At 41.9% G+C, this 26,055-nt stretch overlaps 2 protein-coding genes across 10 annotated transcripts in view; both read right to left on the bottom strand.

Moving 5' to 3' along the window:
- On the bottom strand, positions 1-22,141 carry NOXRED1 (NADP dependent oxidoreductase domain containing 1). 5 transcript variants are annotated; one of them, XR_547529.2, is made up of 8 exons: positions 17,906-18,134; positions 16,974-17,145; positions 15,118-15,311; positions 9,896-10,076; positions 9,144-9,292; positions 8,309-8,531; positions 4,259-4,441; positions 258-616 (listed from the first exon to the last, which is right to left on the bottom strand). XR_547529.2 is itself a non-coding variant. In XM_008536525.2 (7 exons), the coding sequence occupies exons 1-7, from the start codon at positions 22,038-22,040 to the stop codon at positions 439-441; spliced, it is 1,134 nt and encodes a 377-aa protein (XP_008534747.1). In that variant the 5' UTR covers positions 22,041-22,141; the 3' UTR covers positions 1-438. The 5 variants fall into 5 exon arrangements, 3 of the variants coding, with proteins under 3 accessions (XP_008534747.1, XP_070449381.1, XP_008534737.1); XR_011532803.1 differs by lacking the exon at positions 4,259-4,441 and adding an exon at positions 6,116-6,235 and having other exon boundaries at positions 17,906-18,133; XM_008536525.2 differs by lacking the exons at positions 4,259-4,441; positions 17,906-18,134 and adding an exon at positions 22,004-22,141 and having other exon boundaries at positions 1-616.
- VIPAS39 (VPS33B interacting protein, apical-basolateral polarity regulator, spe-39 homolog) overlaps positions 21,239-26,055 on the bottom strand; it is a 24,708-nt gene continuing 19,891 nt past the window's right edge. For 3 of the 5 annotated variants that reach the window (XM_008536494.2, XM_008536486.2, XM_008536501.2), the window contains exons 16-20: positions 25,877-25,966; positions 24,145-24,231; positions 23,476-23,565; positions 22,965-23,069; positions 21,239-22,288 (exon numbers count right to left, since the gene is read on the bottom strand). In XM_008536494.2, the coding sequence (XP_008534716.1) occupies positions 22,268-22,288; positions 22,965-23,069; positions 23,476-23,565; positions 24,145-24,231; positions 25,877-25,966 (393 nt within the window). In that variant the 3' untranslated portion in view covers positions 21,239-22,267. Of the gene's footprint in view, positions 22,289-22,964; positions 23,070-23,475; positions 23,621-24,144; positions 24,232-25,876; positions 25,967-26,055 lie in introns of all 5 variants that reach the window. The other 2 variants (XR_011532802.1, XR_011532801.1) reach the window with 1 other exon arrangement.

A 26,055-nucleotide genomic window follows, 5' to 3' on the forward strand; every position in this document is an offset into this window, starting at 1 on the left:
AATGTTTACCACACATTTTACTTCTCTATCCAAAATGAGAGGAAAATCAAGCTGCATCATTTGTCAGCTACATACTGCTAAAGGAAGGACACTACAGTATGAAACTGCCCAATAATGACGTTATAACTCCTTGAATTTAGCTTTTACACGAGAGATGGTTTGTATTAACAAGGCTTTCCTGGGGAAGCAGCTTACTTAAGTGTGTCCAGTTAGGTAGTTTCATTTGGTTGCCTCCAAAAGCCAGACATAGCCAAATATGCTGATGTAAAGGACCTCTTGTTTTATTCTACATCTTAAAGAGCCATCAGTACAATTTCTGATTCCTGAGTGCCTAACATATGGCAAACACCATACAGTCACATGACTCCGTCAATTGTGATGGTCAGGGCACAACCATTGTAGAGGGAGAAAAAATCCTGATTCCTGAGGTCTGTTCGCTTATTGGGAAGGAGAGCCTGGGCAAACCACTGGCCGTTGTTCCTTGGTTAGAGAGACACCAAATGAATCACAATATAGTTGGGTAAGGTGGTCCTGGAGAGCAGTCCTGGTTGAGAGATGCTGGCCAAAGGGAGTTTCCTTGAGTTGCACAGCAGTCAGATCAAACCAGGGGAAAGGCCTGGGGTGAAAAATAAATAAATTCTGTTACTTTTTTTGTCTTTTCCATATATCTGATTAGGCTGTTAAACATTTCCTTTAAAGAAAGTTTTCCTCCACTTGGAAAAAAAGTTCTTCATTTTCTTATCAAACTAATCAAAATTCATGGTTAAATTTAAAATTCAGCTGGAACTATTCAATGTTTATTTAATTTTACTTATGATGAGTTTTCACACTTATGTACATTTCTCTAAGTGTGTTTGGGGAGGAATTCATAATTAAACAATGATTACAATAATGACATCCACATCCTTTTCAGTATATTTTCCTTGATTTAGGAAGAGAATACATAAGAGGATCATGGACATTAGGAATGGAGAAGATCTCATTTCTTTTAAGATATCCTCTTAAAAAAAAAAAGACACCCTGTTCAACTGTATAGGGGAAGAAGTAGAAGTTAATATGCAAATGAAAATGGAGCAATGTTAATTTGTTAATTTAAATAATTTAAGTAATATTAATTTAAAAAGCATTAAGACATAGGGTTGTTACAGTGTTAAAAAGATCAGGAGTAAGGCAAGGATTTCTGCTGTCACCACTCTTTTCAACATAATACTGCAAGTTGTAGCCAGTGCACTAAGGCAAGAAAAGGGAAGAAAAGGCATACAGATAGGAAAGGAAGAAATAAAACTGTCCCAATTTATAGATGACATAATTGCCTATGTAGAAAATCCCAAGGAATCCACAAAAAAATCTCCTAGAACTAATAAATGAGTTCAACAAGATTGCAGGATACAAAATAAACATACAAAAATCAATTGTATTTATATATATTAGCAGTGAACACTTGGGCACCAAAATTAAAAATGTAATTCCATTCACACACACAAAAAGGAATACTTAGGTGTAAATCTAACAAAACATGTACAGGACTTGCATACTGAAAACTACAAAATGTTGATGAATAAATCAAAGATGATGCAAATAAATGGAGAGACATACTGTGTTCATAGATGGAAAAACTCAACATAATAAAGATAGCAAGTCTCCACAAATTAATCTATAGGTGTAATGATAAAATAAAATTAAGTGACAACACCAAATGCTCATGAGGATGCAGAGAAACTGGATCATACATTGCTAGTGATAATTTTAAATGGTACAACCACTTCTGAGGAACAGTTTGGCAGTGACTAAAAAAAATAAACATTCAGGGGCCGGCCCTGTCGCCGAGTGGTTAAGTTCGTGCACTCCACTTTGGTGGCCCAGGGTTTCACCAGTTCAGAACCTGGGCACAGACATGGGACCACTCATCAAGCCATGCTGAGGCGGCGTCCCACATAGCACAACCAGGGGGACCTACAACTAGAATATACAACTGTACTGGGGGCCTTTGGGGAGAAGAGGAAGAAGAAGGAGGAGGAGGAGGAGGGTAAGGGGAAGGGGGGGGAGGGAGATTGGCAAAAAATAAAATAAAAATAAAAATGAAAAACATTCAACGACCATATGAGCCAGGAATTGCATTCCTGAGCATTTGTCCCAGAGAAATGAAAACTTATGTTCCCCCATAACCTGTACATGAATGTTCATAGCTTTATTCATAATAGCCAAAAACTGGAAACAACCTAGATGTCCTTCACCAGGGGAATGATTAAACAAACTGTGGTACATCCACACCAGGATATTAGTCGGCAATCAAAAGGGATAAACTATTGATGCACACAGCAGCTGTGATGAATCTCCAGAGAATTACACTGAATGAAAAAGGTCAATCTCAAAAGGTTGCAGACTATGTGATTCCATTAAATAACAGCCTTGAAATGACAAAATCATAGAAACGGAGAACAGATGAATGGTTGCCAAGTTGGGGAGGAGGGGCCAACATACAGGATTGCTTGATGATAGAACTGTTCTATATCTCGACTGCATCACTGTCGAAATCCTGGTTGTGGTCTTGTACTATAGTTTTACAATATCTGTATATAATTTGTACCATTGAGGGAAACTGGATAAATAAGTACATAAGATTTCTTTGTATTTCTTAACTGCTTGTGAATCTCAAAAGAAAAAGTTTAATTGAAAAAAGGGGGGATACCATTAAAAAGTATAATCCACCAAGAAGATATAAAAATTATGAACTTTTATTCATCAGATGATATGGCTTCAAACTTTATAAAACAAAGATGATTAGAAACATAGAGAATTTCAGAAACCACAATTACAGTGACAATATTAATATGCCATCCCTCTCATTCTCACAGATCTGATGAAAGAGAATGTAGAGCAGTATTTCTCCAACATTAACGTGCGCATCACTGGGATCTTGTAAAAATGCAGATTCTGAGTCCATATATCTAGGGTGGGGCCCCAGATTCTGTGTTTCTAAACAAACTCCCAGATGATGGCATGGATCCCAGGTAGTTTGAGTAGCAAGATGTAGCAAATTTGAATAACACAGGGACTTTGTGCCCAACAATGTAATCGTTATTTCAAAGGCCAATAGCACATAGCTAAAGAGATTAGATGAACATTCTTAGCTCTTATTATTTTTATAATAGTAATGTGACTGAAATTTTATGAGCCATAAATATTTAATTCAAGAAGCTAAGAAAAAGAACCACAAAATAAAGCAAAAGAAAAGAGGAAGGAACTAATTATTAAAGATTAAAATGGGGGCCCAGCCCTGTGGCTGAGTGGTTAAGTTCTCACGCTCTGCTTTGGCAGCCCAGGGTTTTGCTGGTTCAGATCCTGGGTGTGGACATGGCACCACTCGTCAGGCCACGCTGAGGCGGCGTCCCACATGCCACAACTAGAAGGACCCACAACTAAAATATACAACTACGTACTGGGGGATTTGGGGAGAGAAAGCAGGAAAAAAAAAAGATAAAAATGGAAATGCTTGAGTTAAAAAACAACAGCCCAGGGGCTGACCTGGTGGTGTAGTCATTAAGTTTGCATGCACCACTTTGGCAGACCGGGGTTCGTGGGTTCGGATCCCAGGGTGTGGACCTACACACCACTCATCAAGCCATGCTGTGGCAGCATCCCACATACAAAGTAGAGAAAGTTTGGCACAGATTTTAGCTCAGGCACAGTCTTCCTCATGCAAAAAGAAGATTGGCAATGGATGTTAGCTCAGGGCCAATCTATCTTCCTCACCAAAAAAAGAAAATATAAGTACAACTTTATGCCATCAAATTTGAAATCCAGATAAAAATGAAATATTTTTGCTAGGTATTACCAAAATTGACTCAAAAAGTAGTAAATCTGAATAGATCATACACTAGAAAAACTGAAAAGATAGTCAAATTTCAACCTCCCCCAAAAGCTATTTGGGCCAGAGGGATCTACAGTTAAGTTCTGTCAAATCTTCAAGAAATCTGTAATTTCTGTGTTACTTACACTGTTCTATGATGCAATGATAAAGGCTTCCTAATTCTATAAAGTTAATACAACGTTGATACCAAATTTGAAAACTACATACCAATTTCAGTCATGAGTGTAGATGTAAATATCTTAAATAAATTGCAAGGAAACATCTGGAAGTGTTATTATTACATAGGGTTTATTTAAGAATGCAAGGAAAGCTTGACATTAGGAAATCTACTTATGTCGTTTACAACATTAATTACAGGAGGGGAAAAATATGAAACCAAGTCTATACCTGCATTTTGGTTAATGTGACTTTTAAGTCTTTTTATAATCTATAAGGTCCCCTTCCTCTTTTTTTTCTTCTCTGTTTATTTGTTGAAGAAATTGGGTTGTTTGTCTTCTAAAGTTTCCCACATTCTGGATTTTGCTGATTATATCTCATAGTCACTTAACACTTTCCCGTCTCTTGAATTGCCTATAAAAAGGTAATTATATGTATAGACTTGATCAAATTCAGGTTCAATTTTTTTGGCAAGAATATTTCATCAGCATCCATCTATATTTACCCAGAACCATATCACCTCTTTTTTTTTTTTTTTTTGAGTAAGATTAGCCCTGAGCTAACATCTGCTGCCAATCCTCCTCTTTTTGCTGAGGAAGACTGGCCCTGAGCTAACATCTGTGCCCATCTTCCTCTACTTTATACGTGGGACGCCTACCACAGCATGGCTTGACAAGAAGTGCCGTGTCTGCACCCGGGATCCAAACTGTCAAACCCTGGGCTGCCAAAGTGGAACATGCAAACTTAACCACTGTGCCACGGAGCCAGCCCCCAATCCTCTTCTTTTTGCTTGAGGAAGACTGTTGCTGAGCTAACGCTTGTGCCAGTCTTCCTCTGTCTTGCATGTGGGGTGCTGCCATAGCATGGCTCGATGAGCAGTGCAGAGGTCTGCACCTGGGATCCGAACCTGCGAACTTAAACCACTATGCCACTGGGCCAGCCCCAACATTTGTTACTTTCCTAATTTTTCAAGTTATTTTTTTTAAAGTTCACATAAAAGAATAAACGTGTGAGAAGGATTAAGATTTTGGAAAATAATAATGAAGAGGACTTGCTCTACCAGATGCCAAAGTATAGGTGGACAGTATAGTAATTAATTATAGCATGGGAATACAGTGATAGGTCCCCAGTTCAGAATAGAGTCTAGAAATATACCCATGAATATCTTGCAGTTTATCAATGATAAAATCATATTTCAAATTGGTAGGAAAAGATTGGCTACTCTATAAATAGTGTTAGGACAATTGGCTTTCCAAAATGAATAAAAGATATCAAAAATCCCAAATTGATTATTTAAATATTTTAAAAATAAAATACCAGAAGAAAATATAGAATATCTTTGGATGAAGAGGGTCTTCATAACTTGAAACCCTGAAGCCATAAAGAAGTGATTGGACAATTTTGACCACAAAAATTAGAATCCTCTGAACAGCAAAAGATACCAAAAAGAGAAATAAAATGAAAAATATTTCCAATGCACATAACATATTCCTCCTGAAAACCTCCTATAAACAATAAATAAAAGCAAACAATCGAAAAGAAAAATAGGCAAAGAACATAAAATGAGAAAGAGAGAGGACACAAGAGCAACAAGTTTGGAAGCTAGAAAGAAAATGGACCAAAAAATGACATGGAGCTGAATCCTGAGTCAGCAACAGGGAAAGCCAAGGCGCAGTCCATTTACATCACAGAGCCCTCAAGACTCGGGATGCAGTGGACCAGTACATCTGGAAGTGAGGGTGAGATGGGGCTACAAACAGGCTGATGGGTTGAAAATCTTAAAAAGATGAGACCCTCCCAGTAATGGTACTCCCAACGCTGCACAATCAAGAGAGTGTCCCTCCCTCTCCCCAGCAGAAGTGGTATTCTCTGGAGAGGGTTAGACAGAGGGTCTCTGAACAGGGGGACCATAGGCCTCTTGAGGGCAGGAATTTGCTGAAAAGGGGAGAAATAAAGTGAAAAAATACATACTGAGTGATAAGACCACCTGTCTTCCTCCACACACACACACACAGCTTTCTTTACCCAAGTTGGGTCCCAAAGACTTAAAGATATCAATATTCAGGGTTTCCCAAGGAAACAGCTTACCAAATCTCTCTGTAGTAAAGACCACAGTAGCGAACACTGAGTTCCCAGTGAAGTTTTCAGTAACCAGGATCTTAAATATGAGCAAACAGTCAAGGTTCTCCATACACTTGAAGAAACCCTCTAAAATGAATGGTAGAGACCAAAACAAATAATCAGAAAGCAACTTGGAGGAAACTCTTCAGAGAAAAAACTCTATCATTTATATTCTCACAGGGATAAGAGATGGTATTGCCTAGTGAAATGACAACAGGATGCCACATAAAAAATATTTGGAGGGGCTGGCCCCGTGGCCAAGTGGTTAAGTTCCCACGCTCCGCTGCAGGCGGCCCAGTGTTTCGTTGGTTCGAATCCTGGGTGCGGACATGGCACTGCTCATCTAACCACGCTGAGGCGGCGTCCCACATGCCACAACTAGAAGGACCCACAACGAAGAATATACAACTATGTACTGCGGGGCTTTAGGGAGATAAAGGAAAAAATTTTAAAAATCTAAAAAAAAAAAATATTTGGATCTTCAAAAAAGAAAATCTTTGAAAATCAAAATACAGCAAAAATGAAAATATGCTCAAAATATGAGAGCAAAGACAATATAGTTGAGGAAATCTCTCAGAAAGCACAATAAAAAGACAAAGATACTGAAAATAGGAGAGAGGAAGAAAATCAGTGGATTGGTTCAGGAGGTCTAACATTTGACTAACATATCCAGAAAGAGAGAATAGAGAAAACAGATGAGAAGGGAGGAAATTATCAAAGATATAGCTGGAGAACTTGCGATCCAAAATCAAAAGGACCACTGGTGTTCTTTCTTTTATGGGTGGCAGTTACATGAGTATTTGCTTTACAATAATTCATTAAACAGTTTATGAATTTATGGAATGTGCATTTTCTGTGTATGTTATATTTCACAGTTTGTTTAAAGTTAAAGAAAAAGAATAAAAGGAAAGGCCCATCAAGAGGCCAACACAGTGAATTAAAATAGACCCACATCATGACACATCATAAAATTTCAGGATACTGAGGTGAAAAGATCCTATAAGCTTCCAGAGAGAAAAGAAACACGTTTCAGACAAAGGGTGAATTCAAGAATTAGAACGGCACTGCACCTTCTCAGCAGCAGCTCTAAACGCTGAAAGACAACGAGCGATGCCTTTAAAATTCTGAGGGAAAATTATTTTTAACCTAGAATTCTATCCCTGGCTATGTTCTCAATAGAATAGCAGGCAAGAATAAAAACATCTTCAGACATAGTCTTTAAAAATTGCTTCCTATGCATCCTCTTCTAAGGAAGCTACTGGAGGAGGATACGATCTACCACAGTGAAGGAGTAAACCACACCAAAGGAAGAGGGATCCAGGAAAGAGATCAGCACAAGAGAGAGGTGAAGGGAACAAGGATCGGGGGAAGGAAAATCACCAAACTGAAAATGTCACAGGCCATCGATGATTACTGACACAGTGTCACAGTGGTTAAGATCGTGCACTCCACTTTGGCAGCCCAGGGTTCGTGAGTTTGGATCCCAGGTGTGGACCTACACATCGCTCATCAAGCCATGCTGTGGCAGTGTCCCACATACAAAATAGAGGAAGATTGGCACAGATGTTAGCTCAGCGACAATCTTCCTCAGGACCAATCTTCCTCGCAAAAGTAAAATGCATATATGCATACACATTATAATATAATGACAATATAAATATATGCTTGTACAGGCAAAGATAAAAAGACAAAAATACAAAAACCATTAGAAGTAAAGTCTAGGAAATAGTATTTTGGGGCTAAAAGGGCTTTCACTTTTCCACTAGTTGGATTTTTTACAAGAATGTATTCTCTTTATAAATTTTTTAAGATAACGTGAAAGGAAAAAAGGAAAAAAGCATCTGTTAAGACAACAGGGGCAGGCCCCGTGGCCGAGTGGTTAAGTTCAAGTACTCCGCTTTGGCGGCCCAGGGTTTCGCCAGTTCAGATCCTGGGCGTGGACATGGCACCGCTCATCAAGCCATGCTGAGGCAGTGTCCCACATGCCACAACTAGAAGGACCCACAACTAAAATATACAACCATCTACTGGGGGGATTTGGGCAGAAAAAGCAGAAGGAAAAAAAAACACGATTGGCAACAGTTGTTAGCTCAGGTGCCAATCTTAAAAAAAAAGACAAGAGTGGGAGAAATTAGAATGGCTAGCTGTCTGATACCTTACCTTCTCTGAGGTAGGTTCTTGGCGTAGACTTTGCTGACAAAATCTACTAACTGAAATTTGGGGCAGGACGCTCCATCTTTCCCACAGCTTTCGAAGTGCACGGAGAGGAACAGTCCGTTCAGAAGCTGCAGCACTTGTAAGTGGGGCATTTCCCTGGCCTTGCAGACGTTTAGGGCGGCATAGAAGACTCCCTCCAGCCACTTGATATTGAGGACAATTCCCCCTACACAGCAATGAGAAGGAAATGCCAGTTAGCACCACCTGAAAGGTTTGCGGGCAACCCAGGACGAACCCAGACAGTGCACGGCCACCTTTTTTCCAAGACAGGCTGGTCATATGAACCTCAGGATAAGCAAACACTACTCCTTCCTAGGCCAAGAGCCCTGCTTGTGCCCTTTATAACGCAGTGTGTGTTGACCCTACCACAGGACAACAGGTAGAACTACTGCAGACATCGCTAATGGCAAAATCATCTCTAAAAACCTCTAGAAAGGTTCTTGTCAATAAGAAGGGACTAGGGAAAACTGCAAGAGTAGAGCAGGGAAAAGCCGTTTTAGTCCCAGACACTGCATCCTCCTGTTTAAATTGTTTCCAGTTCATCCCTAAACGGTCCAGATAATCAGACTTCTCAACTTTCCCTAATAAAGGCTGCTTTTTGCCACCAAAGCTGTTCCCCTACAAAACTAAATAGCTGAGAATGTATCTAGCTTGTACTTTTCCACACAACTCCAACACACACACACACACACACACACACACGGATTTAATAAGATAGCAAGAGTCCAAGAGGAGGGTAATTTTCAAACAAGTGCCAAAAAATATGGTGAGCTATTACCAGCAGGATTGTAGGGGCAGGTAGCATGAAGAATCACAGGATCCTGGAGAGCAGCTGTGATGTCCTTCTTGGACCCCCAGATGTTGACAGAATCACCACACTGATAGTGAGGCCGCAGGATACTGGTATGGTTCAGTAGCAGTCTCAACCTGGAAGGAAAGCCACCAGGACAGGGAGTGCAGGGCCAGGACTGGACTAAACCACCACATGATCCACTGCCTTCCCATCCAACCCAACTACAGACCCCCCGGCACAGCCCTGCTCCGAGGCAAACGTGGGTGTGGGTCTGCGCTGAGCGCCCTGCTTGTTACGGGAGTGTTCAGCCACCCACCTAGCAAACACTTATTGCATGTTACCATGTGCCCGGCACTGGGCAAGACACCAGGGATACAAAAATAGTATTTGACCCATGCTCTCAATCACTTTTCGTGCTGTTGACGGGTGGTTTCCCTTCTCGTTGATGCACTAGGGGAACACAAGTCAGCTTCCAGTAGTGGCAAGCAATGCTGTATTGCCATTGTAAACATCTGCACATCAAAGAAAATGTCCCACCCATGAATGCTGTTCGTGGAGAAGTGGGGAAAACACAAGTAGAAAGGGTGGCTGGGTCCGTCTGCCAAGGAAGCTGCTTCCACCTCATGCCTGAGAGTGACCCGCTCTAAGAAGTAGGGGCTGGACTGGAGGGGGCAGGCAGAAGTCAGAGATGAGGACACAGCAGTTCTGCCAGTTCCATGCTCACCCTAACAAGATACCTGGGTATTGGGACGGCAGCCACAAAGCTGTACACAATGCAGGCTTTGTCAAGGCTGCTGTTAATTTCCATGCAGATTTTAGGCAGCTGAGATGGCAGGCAGCAGAGGAATATGACGTCGGCCCAGACCACCAGAGAAGGGTTATCATAAAAGCACTGGATTCCCAGTTCCCGGAACTCAGCTGGAGGGATAAAGGAAGACAGAGATCACAGTGGAGCTGAGTCGGACCTGAACGGCACCCGCGGGGAGAGGAGGAGGAGGATTTGATCTCGAGTCTGTCGCCACATCCATCAGAAGAGATTGCCCATGTCTTCTAAAAGCCGCAGGGCAGTGCCTAAGCCATTACTAAAGCAGCTAGGGCCACCACAGCCTTGCTTGAGATTCCAGGTAATTCCCCATTATCTTACTTTCAGACCAAATGCTAGAATTTTTCAGATTTTTTTTAGGAAGAAAAAAAATCTGAAAGAAGCCTTCTGTTCCACTTCACTGAAGGTTTATCATGTGCCTGATAATCTACAGTGTACTTTATGTACGTGATCTAAGGGACTCCTCACAAGGACCTTAGGAGGCAGAGACTAGTATCGTTCCTTTATTCTAGATGAGGAAACCGAGGCTTCCAGAAGTCATGTGACTTGCCCAAAGTTACATGGCTAACTGGCTTGGGTTGGTGGGAAAGAGTGGAAGACTAGGGCCGAGGCCGGCAGGAGTTTGGAAAATATACTTACAGTTTCAGTAAAGTATACACAGTTTAATGTTAATAAGATATTTATAAATGTAGAGGAAAATGAGATAACTCACGTAGTTGCACGAAAACACTCATTGGTAGTTAATCATTTGATTGTGCTTATTGCGATATGGATTTTCAAAAGTAAAAATGTAAACTCACATATGGCAATATGTTGTAAGTGTTATTGCAAAACAGAATATTAGACATTGGAGGGGTCAGTGCTTATCTTAATCACCATGAGTACATGATAAACTTGATGCTGAGGGTGTCTTGGTACTCATAAACCTGGAAGATGAATAGGACAAAGAGGAACTTTAGAAAACATGTACATTCTTCTTTCATGTGTTGTTCTCAAAAGTGCATAGAAGCTGATGCTGAAAATTTTGAATTCTTGCTTCTTTACACAACATGATAAATAAAAATGGAACTTTTTATTAATAAACATATTGCTTCCCAAAGAATATATGCCCTTTATTGAAATATCATATATACTAGTCCTATTGATGAGATTTAAGGAATTTGCCTTGAGTGGTAAGATTTTTTGGTTTCCTTAATATAGAAAGAGCATTTACAAATCAATAAGAAAAATAAGGCACTCCAACAGAAAAAATGGACAAAAATAACTCAAAAAAGATGAAATAGCAATACGCCCATAAAAATATTCAATGAAAGATATATTAAAACAAGAAAAGTTTAAAAGGTATATTAAAGTCATGATTAAAAAAAGAGATTCCCAGAATTGACAAGAATGTGGTGAAATAGGTGTTCTTACACAATGCTGGTGAAAGTTTACACCTAAACAACCTTTTTTTTTTTTCCTTTTTTTTAATTAAGGTTATGAAAGTTAACATCCTTGTGAAATTACAGTTGTACATCATTATTAGTCATGTTGTAGGTACACCACTTCACCCCTAGTGCCCTCCCCCACTCCCCTTTCCCCTGGCAACCACTGATCAGTTCTCTTTGTCCACATGTTAACTACCACCTATGAGTGGAGTCATACAGAGTTCGTCTTTCTCTGCCTGGCTTATTTCACTCAACATAATACCCTCAAGGTCTATCCATGTTGTTGTGAATGGGATGACTTTGTCCTTTTTTATGGCTGAGTAGTATTCCATTGTATATATATACCACATCTTCTTTATCCAATCATCAGTTGCTGGGCACTTAGGTTGGTTCCATGACTTGGCTATTGTGAATAATGCTCCGATGAACATAGGGGTGCATGGAACTTTTGGAATTGCTGATTTCAGGTTCTTAGGATAGATACCCAGTAGTGCGATGGGTGGGTCATAAGGTATTTCTATTCTTAACTTTTTGAGGAATCTCCATACTGTTTTCCATAGCGGCTGCACCAGTTTGCATTCCCACCAACAGTGTATGAGTGTTCCCTTTTCTCCACAGCCTCTCCAAGATTTGTCACTCTTGGTTTTGGATATTTTTGCCATTCTAACAGGTGTAAGGTGATATCTTAGTGTAGTTTTGATTTGCATTTCCCTGATGATTAGTGATGATGAGCATCTTTTCATGTGTCTATTGGCCATCCGTATATCTTCTTTGGAGAAATGTCTGTTCATGTCCCCTGCCCATTTTGTAATTGGGTTGTTTGATTTTTTATTGTTGAGTTGTGTGAGTTCTTTGTATATTATGGAGATTAACCCTTTGTCAGATAAATAACTTGTGAATATTTTTTCCCAATTAGTGGGCTGTTTTTTTGTTTCAATCCCGTTTTCCCTTGCCTTGAAGAAGCTCTTTAGTCTGATGAAGTCCCATTTGTTTATTCTTTCTATTGTTTCCCTCATGTGAGGGGCTATGGTGTCCAAAAAGATTCTTTTGAAGCTGATGTCAAAGAGTGTACTGCCAATATTCTCTTCCAGAAGACTTATTGTTTCAGGCCTAATCTTTAGGTCTTTGATCCATTTTGAGTTTATTTTAGTAAATGGTGAAAAAGAATGGTTGATTTTCATTCTTTTACATGTGGCTGTCCAGTTTTCCCAGCACCATTTGTTGAAGAGACTTTCTTTCCTCCATTGTAGGCCCTCAGCTCCTTTGTCAAAGATTAGCTGTCCATAGATGTGTGGTTTTATTTCTGGGCTTTCAGTTCTGTTCCATTGATCTGTGCATCTGTTTTTGTACCAGTACCATGCTGTTTTGATTACTGTAGCTTTGTAGTATGTTTTGAAGTCAGGGATTGTGATGCCTCTAGCTTTGTTCTTCTTTCTCAGGATTGCTTTAGCAATTCGGGGTCTTTTGTTGCCCCATATGAATTTTAGGACTCTTTGTTCAATTTCTGTAAAGAATGACATTGGAATTCTGATTGGGATAGCGTTGAATCTGTAGTTTGCTTTAGGTAGTATGGACATTTTAACTATGTTTATTCTTCCAATCCATGCGCATGGAATGTCTTTCCATCTCTTTATGTCGTCGTCGATTTCTTTCAAGAAGGTCTTGTAGTTTTTGTTGTACAGATCTTTCACTTCCTTGGTTAAATTTATCCCAAGGTATTTTATTCTTAAACAACCTTTTTTGGAGGTCAATTTGAAAGCCTATAGTAGCAGTTTCTTTGAAAATTAAAGTGTACCTACCATATGACCAGCCATTCCACCCCCAGGTGTTTACCCAAGAAAAATTAAAGCATTTGTCCACACTAATATTTGTTTGCAAATGTTCATAATAGTCAAAAACTGGAAACAACCTGAATATCCATCAACAGATGAATAGATAAACTGTGAATTATTCATGTAATGAAATACTCAGAAATAAAAAGAATATCAACATGAAACAACATGGATATATATCTCAAAGTAATTACACAGGGTGAAAAAAGTCAGATCAGAAAAAGTACAAACTGATGCCATTTAAATAATATTCTGGAAAACGCAAACTAATCGGTGGTGACAGAATTCAGATCAGTGGTTTCATGGGCGGGGGGCTGCAGGGAGGTAGCGAGAGAGAAATTACAAGGAAACTTGGGGATGATCAATAAGTTCGTTACCTTGATTGCGCTGATGGTTCCACAGGTGCATACTCATGTCCAAATGTCAAAGCGTACACTTTAAAAATGTGCGGTTTATTATATACAAATTATATCTTACGAAAGCTGTACCTATTCTTTGACTGGTAATATTATTTTTAAAACTATGTACAAGGAAGTCCAACTACATAAGTCACAGTTACATAAATTATCATACAGCCATACTTTGGAATACCATACAACCTTAAAATCATGATTTTGAAGAATGTTAAATAATATGAGAATATGCTCATAAAACATTAAGTGAAAAAAGCAGGACACAAACAACTTTGTACAGTATCAATGACTGAATATAATCTGACATAATCAGAGAATAAAATGGGAAGGAAATGATAATCCTGGTAAGGAGATTATAGGTAGTTATTATTTACTTCCCTATAGAGTGATTTTCTAAATTTTCTATAATATACATATGTGATTTTACATTTTTAAAATCATTGAAGTATAATTTACATACAGCATAACACACAGATCTGAAGTACATAGTTTGCTCTTTTTGTGTGTGTGAGGAAGATTGGCCCTGAGCTAACATCCATGCCAATCTTCCTCTATTTCTTGTATGTGGGATGCCACCACAGCATGGCTTGATGAGCAGTGTGTAGGTCCTTGTCCGGGATTGGAACCCACGATCCCTGGGCCACCAAAGTGGAGTGTGCAAACTTAACCTCTACACCACTGGGCCGGCCCTAGTTTGCTCATTTTTGACAAATTCATACATCCCCGTAACTTATACCTCTCTCAAGATATAGAACATTCCCATCTCCTCAGAAAGTTCCCTTGGGCCTCTTCTCAATCTCCCCAGAAACAACCACTGTTCTGATCGCTCTCACCGTAGATTAACAAATGATATCATTACAAAGCATCTTAAAATTCAGTAAATGTTATTTTTAAAAACACAAGTCTAAATGTTTGGAACTGGTTAATACCTAGCAGTTGCTAAGTGGTCCAGTTAGAAGATCTGAACTCTGTTTGGAAAGCTTCTCTCTATCAAAGACCCAGAAAGATATCTCACCACCAAAGGCACAGAGGACGGAGATGGATATAAAACATTTAAGTGGAGGGGCTGGCCCAGTGGCCGAGTGGTTAAGTTCGCGCGCTCCGCTGCAGGCGGCCCAGTGTTTCGTTGGTTCGAATCCTGGGCACGGACATGGCACTGCTCATCAGACCACGCTGAGGCAGCGTCCCACATACCACCACTAGAAGGACCCACAACAAAGAATATACAACTATGTACTGGGGGGCTTTGGGGAGAAAAAGGGAAAAAAAAACATTTAAGTGGAGAAGAAAGTTGTTTTAGGAACACGTTAAAAAACTATCTTTCTAGCTTGTCTCAGGGCTGGCAAGCTGAGAACAAGCATGCTGCATGCAAGGATTCCTCTTTCAAATGACTCTTTCAAAATGTCCTCGTCAGTACCTAAAAGCACACCCAAGCCCCCCTTCCTACCACACACTGCTCCTCACCCAGGGCCTCTGGCCTCCGAGTGGAGATCCGCAGACTTTCAGCAGGGATGGGGACCAGCTGAAACAGTACATGAGCCAGCTGCTTCCCAAGGCGGCCGCCTCCAATGATGCCCACCTTTAATGCACCATCGTCAGGAGTGTGAAGAGATCCAGTTGAGAGACATTTGGAAGCTTGCTTCTCATGTAAAGATTCTCTGGGGAATGAACACACAGACGCATACATAAGGACACGCACACCCTGTAGCTCTTCTTGCCATCCACCTCTGACATTCTCTGCTTTAACTTTCTCATGTGGCAGCATGGTGGCCCCTTAAGGACTTCAGAGATAAGGCATTCCAATTATGTGCCACTTATCCAGCAACGCCTGAGTGAATTTTCCAGAAAGTAAAGCATACTCCTTCAAGGAACCAATACTTGTTTAAAACATTTTTAAATGAACATTTTTTTGTTACATGTATTGTGTATTTCCCTGCCTTCTTAAACACAAGGTCTGAATATCTAACCATTTCATTGACTCAGGACCGTCATTGAGAAGAGCCACTATCAGACATCGTCTGGGAACACTGTGGGCCGGTTCCTTCATGGGTTGTTTCCTATGCAGACAGCTGTCAGCGTCATCGCTATCAGGATAAGGGCACCCCTTTCCTACTGTACACCTACTCGTTCCAGTTTGCTAGTTCAGTTCTGTACAGATCCAGGAAATTAGGTAACTTAGCTTTTTGCAAATCTTATGATTTCTAAAAGTAAATGGTTTATAAGGGAAAACAGATCTGAGAAATTGAGGATCAAAGGTTTGAGGCCACTCTTTCCAGAGGTTCACTGACTGTTGGTTCTGGATCTGTTTCCTTGGCCCAAGGCGAACACACACTGAATACATAAGGGATTGTTTTATGTTGTTATATGACAATCTTACAGTCTGTATTTCTGTAAAAATTGGAGTCTTAAAGCTTTAGAGTTTCTAGATAAGCATCACAAGCCCCATTCTATTGAAGGCTTGGTTGAAAGGAGAGCATTTTCTCTCAGTGCCTGATCCTTCCAAATAGAAAATGCCTCCTGGAGGTTTCACATATTAGTTTCTCACCACCCATGTGGGATGCAACCAGTAGGTCTGTGCATCCTTACCAGTCAGCCATTTAGCAAGCTCAGAGAGCAGCCTGCCTCCTTGCTGTATCTGTAACATGTTCAGTTCAGATCTAGTCCCACCATCTAAGAGTTGATCTAATTCAGAGACAAGTTGACTGAGGCGGGGACAAATGCTCCAGGAGTAACCTGGAGTTTTAGAATCCAGGATCCTGGTCCTAGTTACCTGGCTCTCCCATGGCTCCTATTTAAGTATCTGAAGCCACATTGTACTAAGATATCAGAAGCCAGGGCCAGACTAAGAGCTTCTCTGCCAATCAGTATTCTTGGTTTCAAGCAAGTCACCTGGCCATAAGGACCCCCAGTGTCCCAAGTGGCTTTCCTGAGGGAGAATTCCACTATTAGGTCAGCCCCAAAGAAAGAACCAACCCCATTTTCAGCCAATAGCTATGGAATAGCTAGTCATCGGTAGCTGTGGAAGACAAGCTGGTGGTCCCAATGAGTGGTGAGTGAATGGATGAATGAATTGATCATTTAATCAATTCACCCACTGAAAGGAAATCACACAAGCTTGCTCTATTACATAACGACAGCCAAGGGAACCTGGTATGCATTTCCCTGGTGCTTTCAGACCAGGAATGATTGACTGTGGGTTGGAAAAGGTAGGAAGACACTCCCCCTGCCAAAGTTATCCTCCAATATAAACAGTTTAAGTCATTTGAATTCTCCACAGTGAGATTCTTCTCCATCTGCCTGACCTCGGAGACCTAGCTTACCTCAAATTACAGAGTAGCTTGCAGAAGAAGGTTGCGTGGGCACAGGCCTTGATCATCAGCCCCCGAGAACGGCCTTGCAAATACAGCCAGCAGTGGTCTTCCTCTTGAACCCCATACTCAAACTGCAGGGACTCAAGGTCCTTTAGCAAGTCCATTTCCAAGCCACCATCTCCTGCAGCGACAGATACCAATCAATTTGGTTCCCTGTCCTGGAAGAAGAGGGAGTCTGCGGAGCAGAGTGTGAGTGCCCAAGTCACAAGATCTCGTGATGACAGGCTAAAGCACCTCTCCCCTTCCAGTTCTGACCTGCGGCTCTCATCCACTTCTCCATCTGAGTTTGAGGCCTGGAGGATTCCCAAGCACTGGCTACCCATGAATCAGGAAAACCTGGATTCATGAAAAACATGAACAAAAATCCAAAGTAATGTTCCTCTGCATAGGCTATGGGCACTTTTTTCAGCTGATGCATTTGCATTAGCAATGGGTTTCACAGGTGCTCCTGGGCCAGGACCTTCTCCCTTCCATTCCCTCCTAGATTTTAGAAATAGGGCTGAACACTCACTCAGATCACACTTCAAAGAAATTCTTCCCTTTCACTAAACTGTGTTTCCCCATAGGGTAGAAAAGACCCCAAACTAAATATCACGGTCTCCTGTCTCGGGCAGGGACATCTAGGTTTTAGAAAATGAAGCCAGAGGCCAGCCCCAGTGGTCTAGTGGTTCAGTTCGGCTCTGCTTTGGTGGCCCAGGTTTGGTTCCTGGGGGCAGACCCACACCACTTGTCTGTCAGTGGCCATGCTGTGGCAGTGGCTCACATACAAAATAGGGGAAGATTGGCAACAGATGTTAGCTCAGGGCAAACATTCCTCAGCAAAAACAAGAAAAAGAACATGAAGCCAGAGATGTGTAAGCTCATCTACATATATCTCTTACCAACCAAACTCAGAAGATGGCTCCTCCTCAGTACTTCTGGCCCTGGAGGGTAGGAACTACATTTCCAGGGAGAATTACCCAAGAAAGTTGTCATAATGACTCCTCAGCTACCAGATTACTTCAGTCTCTGAGTCTTAAAGGGGCCAGCCCCACCTAGAGGTTTTCCTGACCGCAACATGAGGACATGAATTCCTTCCTCGGCTTCCGGGAGCGCTCCACCAGGCCAGTATGGGACCCTCCTCTTCCCAACAAAACGTCTGGATTTCTAGACTTTTTGCAGACTGGAATATCGTACAGATCTTAGCACGACTCAAGGAGTTATTTTTCCAACCCCAACTTTTTGTGTTTAAGAAGTCAATGAATAAGATGAATATGTTCTGGGGATCTAATGTACAGCAACACGACTGGAGTTAATACTCTACCACATACCTGAAACTTGCTAAGAGAGTAGATCTTAAGTGTTCTCACCACACACACAAAAGTAACCATGCGAGGTGAGGCTATGTTAATTAACTTGATTGTGATAATCAGTTCACAATGCACATCAAGTCATCACATTGGACAGGTTAAATATAAACCACTTTTATTTGTCAATTATACCTCAATAAAGTTGGAAAAACAGAAATCAAAGATATTCAAAACTAATCTATTTTATAGCAATGGCGAAATTGAGATAGAATTCAAAACTACTCATCTCTAATCCTCTTTGTAAATTAAAAAATTTTGAAGTGAAATTCACATAACACAGCCAATTAAAATGAACTATTCAGTACATTCACAACATTGTGGAACCACGACCTCTCTCTAGTTCCAAAACATTTTCATTCCCCCCAAAGGAAGTCCTACACCAATTAAGCATTTACAAGAGTCCCCTCTTGTCCTTGGGAGATACGTTCCAAGACCTCCAGTGGATGCCTGAAACTGTGAATAGTGCCGAATCCTACATATACTACGTTTTTTCCTATACATACACACCTATGATAAAGTTGTATAAATTAAATGTATAAATTAGGCACAGTAAGAGACTAACAACTAATAATAAGATAGAACCATTATAACAATACACTGTAATAAAAGTTACTGTAGATCTTAGCAACCTCAGACAACGATTTTTTTCTTCTCTTATTGAGAACTTTCACCTTTTCACTGAAAGGAAGTACTTCATAGCTTCTCTTTGGCATATGCGAACTGCCAGCATCACTACTGTTGTACTTTGGGGTCGTTATTAAGTAAAGTGCTACTTGAACACAGGCACTGTGCTACCGAGACAGCGATCTGATAACCGAGACGGCTACTAGTGACTAACAGGCGGGTAGTGTGTACAGCCTGGAGCTGGACAAAGGGATGATTCATGTCCCGGGCAGGATGCAGCAGGACGGCACAAGATTTCATCACGCCACGCAGAACGACAAGCAATTTAAAACTTACAAATTATTTCTGGAATTTTCCATTTAATATTTTGGACCTCAGTTGACCACAAGTAACTGAAACCTCAGAAAGCGAAACTGTGGATAAGGAGGGATTACTGTCCTCCCATTCCCCACCTGCCCTCAGGCCCTGGCAATCACCAATCTGCTTTTGTCTCTATGGATTTACCTTTTCTGGATATTTCATATGAAGGGAATCATACAATACGTGACTTTTGATGTCTGCCTTCTTTAATCGTTTTTAGAGGAGGGCTGTTATGTCACCCTCTCAATCTCTTTAAAAGCAGTCTCCAGCACTTGAACTGAGGCACGTGCAAGTTCTCAAGTCTAACAAACACTTCCTTAGACTAAAATGTTGCAAGTGAAGTTTCCTGCTCTAAAGGAAAGACCGGCTCAACACTTCCCAGGTCAGCATGACAAGCACAGCACCAGTTAACTTGTATCAACATGGATCCTAGGCCCATCCTTCACTTACACATTCTCAAAACTGGGGATTCAGTGGTTATGGCTTTGTAATATGTCAAGTTGGCTAGGCTGACCTAGATTTGCCAGAATTCCCTTCCCTGTATGTTTCCAGTGAGAATGCATAAAGATTTCTGTGCAAGATCTGGAGGGTGGAAGTGAAACAGCAGCCACTTTGTAGTTATGCTTGCAAGGTCGGCAGGCACTTCAGTTAACTGCTGGTGACTCTGTTGGTTGGGGTAGCAGCTGAGCCTGCGACACCTTCCTCTGGGTCTTCCCGCAGCTTCTCACACTCCTGGCCCAGGGGTGTTGAGCTCTGTGACAAAGACCACCAGCTAGCTTCTGCAGGACACCCCTTTCATCAAGGTTGCAGGCAGTAAGAACTGACACTGACACAGGTTCCCATCCATTCCCATGGGCTCCAGGCTGTCCCTGCTCTCCCTCACTTTATACCCTTCTTCCCTTCCCTACTGTCTGCCCTATGGATTTCCAGCTCTACTGCCAGACATGAAGACAACCTTCCAGAGACTGTTTAACCAACTGCCATACTTGAGTAAGGTCAAATCCCTGTAATGAATCCCACATACAGATGCGAGAGAGAGAGGGAACAATTGACTCCTAGCAATCTGCTTCTCTAAATGAACCCTGATAGACTAGTTAATAAAGTTACAACTGTTTCTCTGAAGATGAGCCAATAACTTTAGCACAACTTAGCAAATTAAGCTCCTGTTTCCTTATTAGCAAGAGAGATGATCAGGAAAGGAACGAAATGTGAGGTTACCTGGAATTTGCAAAGGGGATTACAAAGAGGAGGAGCAAAAGTTGGAGTCTGGTTCCTTTAAAGCAGTGTTTCTCAGCATTGGTATTCCTGACTTTTTGGGAAGGATAATTCCCCATTGTAGGGGCTGTCTCATGCATCGCAGGATGTTTAGCAGCATCCCTTGCCTGTATCCACTAGATGCCAGTGGCACCATCCAGTTGTGCAACAAAAAGTGTCTCCAGACATTGACACACACCTCCTGGGGGCAAAATTGCCTCCAGGTGAGAACCACATTGCCCTAAAGCATGTCGTGTGCCTCCGTATGAGCATCTTCTCTTTTCCTCCCACCACTTCACCCACTCCAGTCACAGGAACATAGATAAGCTCTGAGAGAATCACGTCCTCCTATTACAGATGAAGATAACGAGTCCAGAGAGAAAGGGACTCACCCAGCGTCACACAGCTTGACAGTGGTAGAGCTGGGACAAGAGGCCAGGTCTTTAGTCTCCCAGCTCAGTGCTCCCTCTGTTAACCACACGGCCCTGCTTTCCCATAAGCAGTTACTCCAAAACCAAACATGTGTTGATAGGCTGCTGAATGCAGTGACTGAGGCAGACTTGTAGTGGTCCCAAGAGACAGGGCAATTATTTCATTATTCTGCACAGAACAACCAGGAGAGAAAGAGAAGGCACCAAGGAAGAAACAGCTTTATTAGGAGACTAGACGTGTCCAGGAAACCCAGTTCAGTCACAGAGAAGAGAGGCTAATATTGGTAGAGGGCAAGAATCTAGCATTACAGAATATTCTCTTGAAAACCAAGTGTGAAACTAAAACCTCCATCTTAATATCCTAAGAGTCAAAAATGCTGCTGAGTTTAGCCCTGGTGAAACTTCTGGAAGCTCCTAGTAAAATAACGACATTTATGCATAAAGGGAGAGCTGTCCAGCACTGCTGAATCCAAGCTCCATATAAGGTTATGGGTCTGGGGTGGGAGAAGTAGAGGAAAAGGTAAGGGGCATGTTCTCATCATTCACACAAGGCCATCTCAGTGTGCAGGTCAGAGAGGAAATCAAGCTTTTGGACAGAGGGTAGACTGGGGCGGCAGATGGACGCTGGCTGAAGAAACACAACGTCTGGGCAATCTCTGTCATAACAGGGAGGGCCCTGTGCAGTGTGGGGTGAGGGCGCCTCCAGCAGGTCCTGGCAACACCGGCAGCCCTTCTTGAGGCCCCTGGGAGAGAGCCATTTCAGTTCTGTTCTGACTTCATTCAGAGCTATCTGCCAATGTTCAGCACCAAGTCCAGGGTCACAATTAGCTGAGGGAATGGAGAGGCCACCCTATGACACCTGTACCTCTGAGTCTAGGAGACTTATTTTCTGGAGCAGTCATGTTTCTCAGACCAAGAGAGATCTTGCCCAATATGGGCTCAATCTAGAAATCACTCCCACCTTCACGTGAGCACCAGGTGGAGAGAATCCTTCTCATAAGTCAAAGCTTTAGGTCTTGGCCCTTAGATGATGGCCTTGGACAGAAGGTCAGTCTGAAGCTGTTTGTGCCCAGGCGCTGGCTTCTGTCCCAAGAGGAAGCAGGTACTGCCTGCTGACGACGGGCCCAAACGATGTGATGCTGGAACTCTCCCACAGAAGAGCACTCTCTACTTTCACACGGAGGAAAGGAAGAAATGAGGCAGCTTTCAGGGTAACTAATGCCACTTAATTCTTCCATCGAATTTGCTGTGGAAAGAACAAACAATGATCAGTTTTCACTGATCCCTACAGAGAGGCAGAGGGAAACAAGGCTCACAGCTAGCAATTATTCAGAGATGGATTAAACACCCATGCGGTATCTTACAAGCCTGATTTAGGGCATTTATTTTGGTTCTGCCCTCCTCAGGTCCCACTAGCTTTAGATGACCCTAGGGTAGGTCTCAAAATATCTAATGGGGAACTAAGCTCCACATTAACAAAAAGCTCAGCAATTTCATGCTACGAGAGACTAGCCAGATGTGTTCCCCAAAAAGCTAAAACCTATTTCACCCACACTGTTTTATTTCCCCCAGGTAGGTCATATCCTGCCCCAGGAAACTATATCGTCTAGATATTCTGAATCTGTAACATTTCGCTCTATACTTCCAGCAGTTAGTCCCTCCTACGTGCTATGTTTAACAATTATCAGAACATTACAGTGAAGTCTCAGCCCAAGCTCCCCAGATTACCCTATATCATCCCACATCTCAGGAGTAATTTCTCCTGCTCAAAGTAGTGCCTTTGACCTTTAGTCCCACAGGAGACCCTTACTTCCCTGTGGCTCAGCTAACTGCAATCCAACCCAGGCCTTGGGAATGTCTCCTTGATGCTACTTTGTGAACTGTCTCCTGAGACTGCCGGAGGGTAAGCTGGAGCTGCTCACCGAGCTGTGGAGAATGGCGTCAATCTTCTCCTCCTCTGCAGATCCTTTATCCACCTTACTCCTATATGCTAACAACTGCTGACGGTCCTTCAGGTCCCGGCAAGTCTGTACACCAAAACACACAACACAAACCCCCATTAGCCTTCTCTATGAAGGCCCTTTTCTTTTTGTCACTCCCACTTTGAGCCAAGGTTCAAGAAGAGGCCAGGAGGCTATAGTGAAATGAAAGTGGGGTCAAGCTCCTGCAGAACTTCATGCTGGAGAGAAGTCTACAGAGCTTATGTGGCTTGATTCAGTCTATGAATTCTCCAAGAGCAACAAATTTATAAAAGCAAAGAAATCAGCCAGAGGGCTGGGAAAATAATACAGGCATGCTGGTCTCCAAACTACCTCTTGCCAGACCATTTTGTCATTAAGTCAAATCTGATGGAAGCATCTCAGGATGGAGGACAGCGAATAAACCCCACTTTTTGCTGAGGGTCTAATTCAGGGTTCTTTCTTGGGGACTTACATCAATGACGATATCATGGCACTTGAACTTGGTGGCTAAGTTCAACTTTGTGTCCACATCTTCCACCAGATTGACATACTCCTGTAATATCTGTGGGAAGAGGTACTTCTGACTTATCATTCTCAGACCCATAAAACACAGAGCTCTAAAAGGTAGAAAAAGATTTCTGAAGAAGGCAGAATAGTTCAAAATCTGACATCTCCAACTCGCATCATCAACCACAGGATTAGTTCTGCAATGGGAAATGAGGTAGATTCCATGCAGTGTTTCCATGTTCCCCCAGTGGAGAAGGGAAGAGTGCATTCCTCCTTATCCTAGAGCCTTATGCCAGCAGCAGGCACACTCTAGATCTGATTCAGTGCTGTGCCCATTTCTCCTTGATGTCCTTTCTCAGTGAGCTCTCCTTCTGTGTCATTTGAACAGTGTGTCAGTGCTCCACACGGGCTAAACACTGTAGACATCCCTCAGAGAGAGCCATCTGGGATTACTTCTACAGGGCAGAGGAGAACTTCCCTCCCTGGCCTTTTCTATCTCAAGATCCAGTACAGCCATTATGTTGCCTTTAAGATAAGACCAGAGCAGGTCAAGTCTACCATCACTGACCAGTAAGAGACTAAAAGTTAGGTCTACAAGAGGATCCTGTGCCCAACTCTCTTTAGGAACCATTACCTGGACAGGGGCACTGTTCTTATGCAAAATTTCCACAACTCGATGGAAGCCAATGGGTGCTCTCTTCTTGGTGTAGCCCAGCCAGTTCTGAAAAAGGAAGGTGGGGCAGCAGTAGCTAGGCCAGACATACTCGACACACTCTGAGCTAGTCCCCCTACATTTTATGGTCAGAGCAGAATAACATGGTGGTGAGAGTGGATGGATGGGAGGTGGGGGGTAGAGAAATGAAGAGAGATGAGCTTTTCAGAAAAGTCAAGGAGGGGCCGGCTCCATGGCTGAGTGGTTAAGTTTGCGCACTCCGCTGCAGCAGCCCAGGGTTCGGATCCTGGGGGCGAACATGGCACCACTCATCAGGCCACGTTGAGGCGGCATCCCACATCCCACAACTAGAAGGACCTGCAACTAAGATATACAACTGTGTACAGGGCGGATTTGGGGAGATAAAGCAGGGGAAAAAAAAAAAAAGATTGGCAACATTTGTTAGCCCAGGTGCCAATCTTAAAAAAAAAAAGAAAAAAGAAAAGTCAAGGAACTTAAAGGGGTAGAAAGGAGTCAGAGGTATGAAATAAGTTCTTAGATCTGGAGGCAGTAACGCAGGAAAAAAGTCTGTGAAACACAGTTACATGAAATAAGCAATTTACTTAGTAATACTTGTAGTATGAACTTATCTGGGTAGAAAAATCTTATCCTCTACATCTTTATATTTATATAAAGATGTGTATTTGTAAATTCACGAGGAAAGTTCTGGAAAGCTACCAATCAAATTTTTAACAGCGTTTCCCTTGAGGAAGGGAGTGAGATAGAAGCAGGTGGTCAATGGAAGAGAACTTCAGTCTTTCCTCTATATTTTCATAGAGTATTTCATTTTGACGCACGCATGTATTGCTCTGGTAGTTAACACAGCTAATTACATAACTAACAAAATGGAAAAACAGAAAATTCTCAAATCCATAATCGAAAAATGGATACTTAAAATGTAAATCAGTAGAGACATGATCACCAGATGTAATGCAAGATCTTTGATTAAATCCTGACAGCAAACACAAAAATGAACACAAAACAGCGCTAAAGAGCTATTTTTTTTTCCTTTTTCTCCCCAAAGACCCCTGGTACATAGTTGTGTATATATATTTTTTTAGTTGTGGGTCCTTCTAGTTGTGGCATGTGGGACGCCGCCTCAGCATGGCTTGATGAGCTGTGCCATGTCCTTGCCCAGGATCCGAACTGGAGAACCCCGAGGTGCCGAAGCAGGGCGCGTGAACTTAACCACTCGGCCACGGGGCCAGCCCCTAAAGAGCTATTTTAAATATAGACTACATCTAATATTACTATATTAATGTTAAATTTCTTGAGAGTGATGGTAATATTGCGGTTACGAATGAGAAAATGCTAAGTATTTAAGGAGCAGTGTCATGATGTCTGCAACTTGCTTTCAAGTGGCTCAGCAAAGAAAAAGGCATATTTGCTTTCTCTTTTTCTTATACGCATGGAGAAAACATAGAAAAAGAGAAACTAAATGTGGCAAAAATATTAATAAATTAGTGAAGTAGATAAAGACTATTACTGTTCATTATACTATTCTTTCAACTTTTCTTTAGGTTTGAAATTTGGGGAAATGAAAAGTAGGGGGGGAACTGTAAAGCAGTAACTGGAACTTAAGACTCCTGTGAGGCATGGGACAGCAAGACGGTAACTCCGTGGCGTTAGCAGCACGCAACAGTCCAGGGCTCACCTTTGTGGTGAAGAGGGCATCCACATCATGCCAGGCTCGAAGCTTGGCGCGAGCAGCCAGGGCTGTCAGCACATACTGTTTGTCTGGGATCTAGAACACAGAGACCAGGGGAAATTAAGCGGGGGAGGTGCTCAAGACTTCTGGAGAAGAGAGGCACAAATACTCCCTGGTGTTGATTC

The sequence above is a fragment of the Equus przewalskii genome, chromosome 25 (genome assembly GCF_037783145.1).
Source record: "Equus przewalskii isolate Varuska chromosome 25, EquPr2, whole genome shotgun sequence".
In the NCBI taxonomy this organism is placed as follows: domain Eukaryota; kingdom Metazoa; phylum Chordata; class Mammalia; order Perissodactyla; family Equidae; genus Equus; species Equus przewalskii.

Bases quoted from the DNA above. Each gene is read 5' to 3' on its own strand.
- NOXRED1 (XM_008536515.2), bottom strand. From the start codon at position 17,999: ATGACAACTTTCTTGGGTAATTCTCCCTGGAAATGTAGTTCCTACCCT. The intron at 17,146-17,905 runs GTAAGAGATATA...CTGTCGCTGCAG, and splicing joins CCATCTTCTGAGTTTGGTTG to GAGATGGTGGCTTGGAAATG. The intron at 10,077-15,117 runs GTGAGGAGCAGT...TTATCCCTCCAG, and splicing joins TCGGAGGCCAGAGGCCCTGG to CTGAGTTCCGGGAACTGGGA.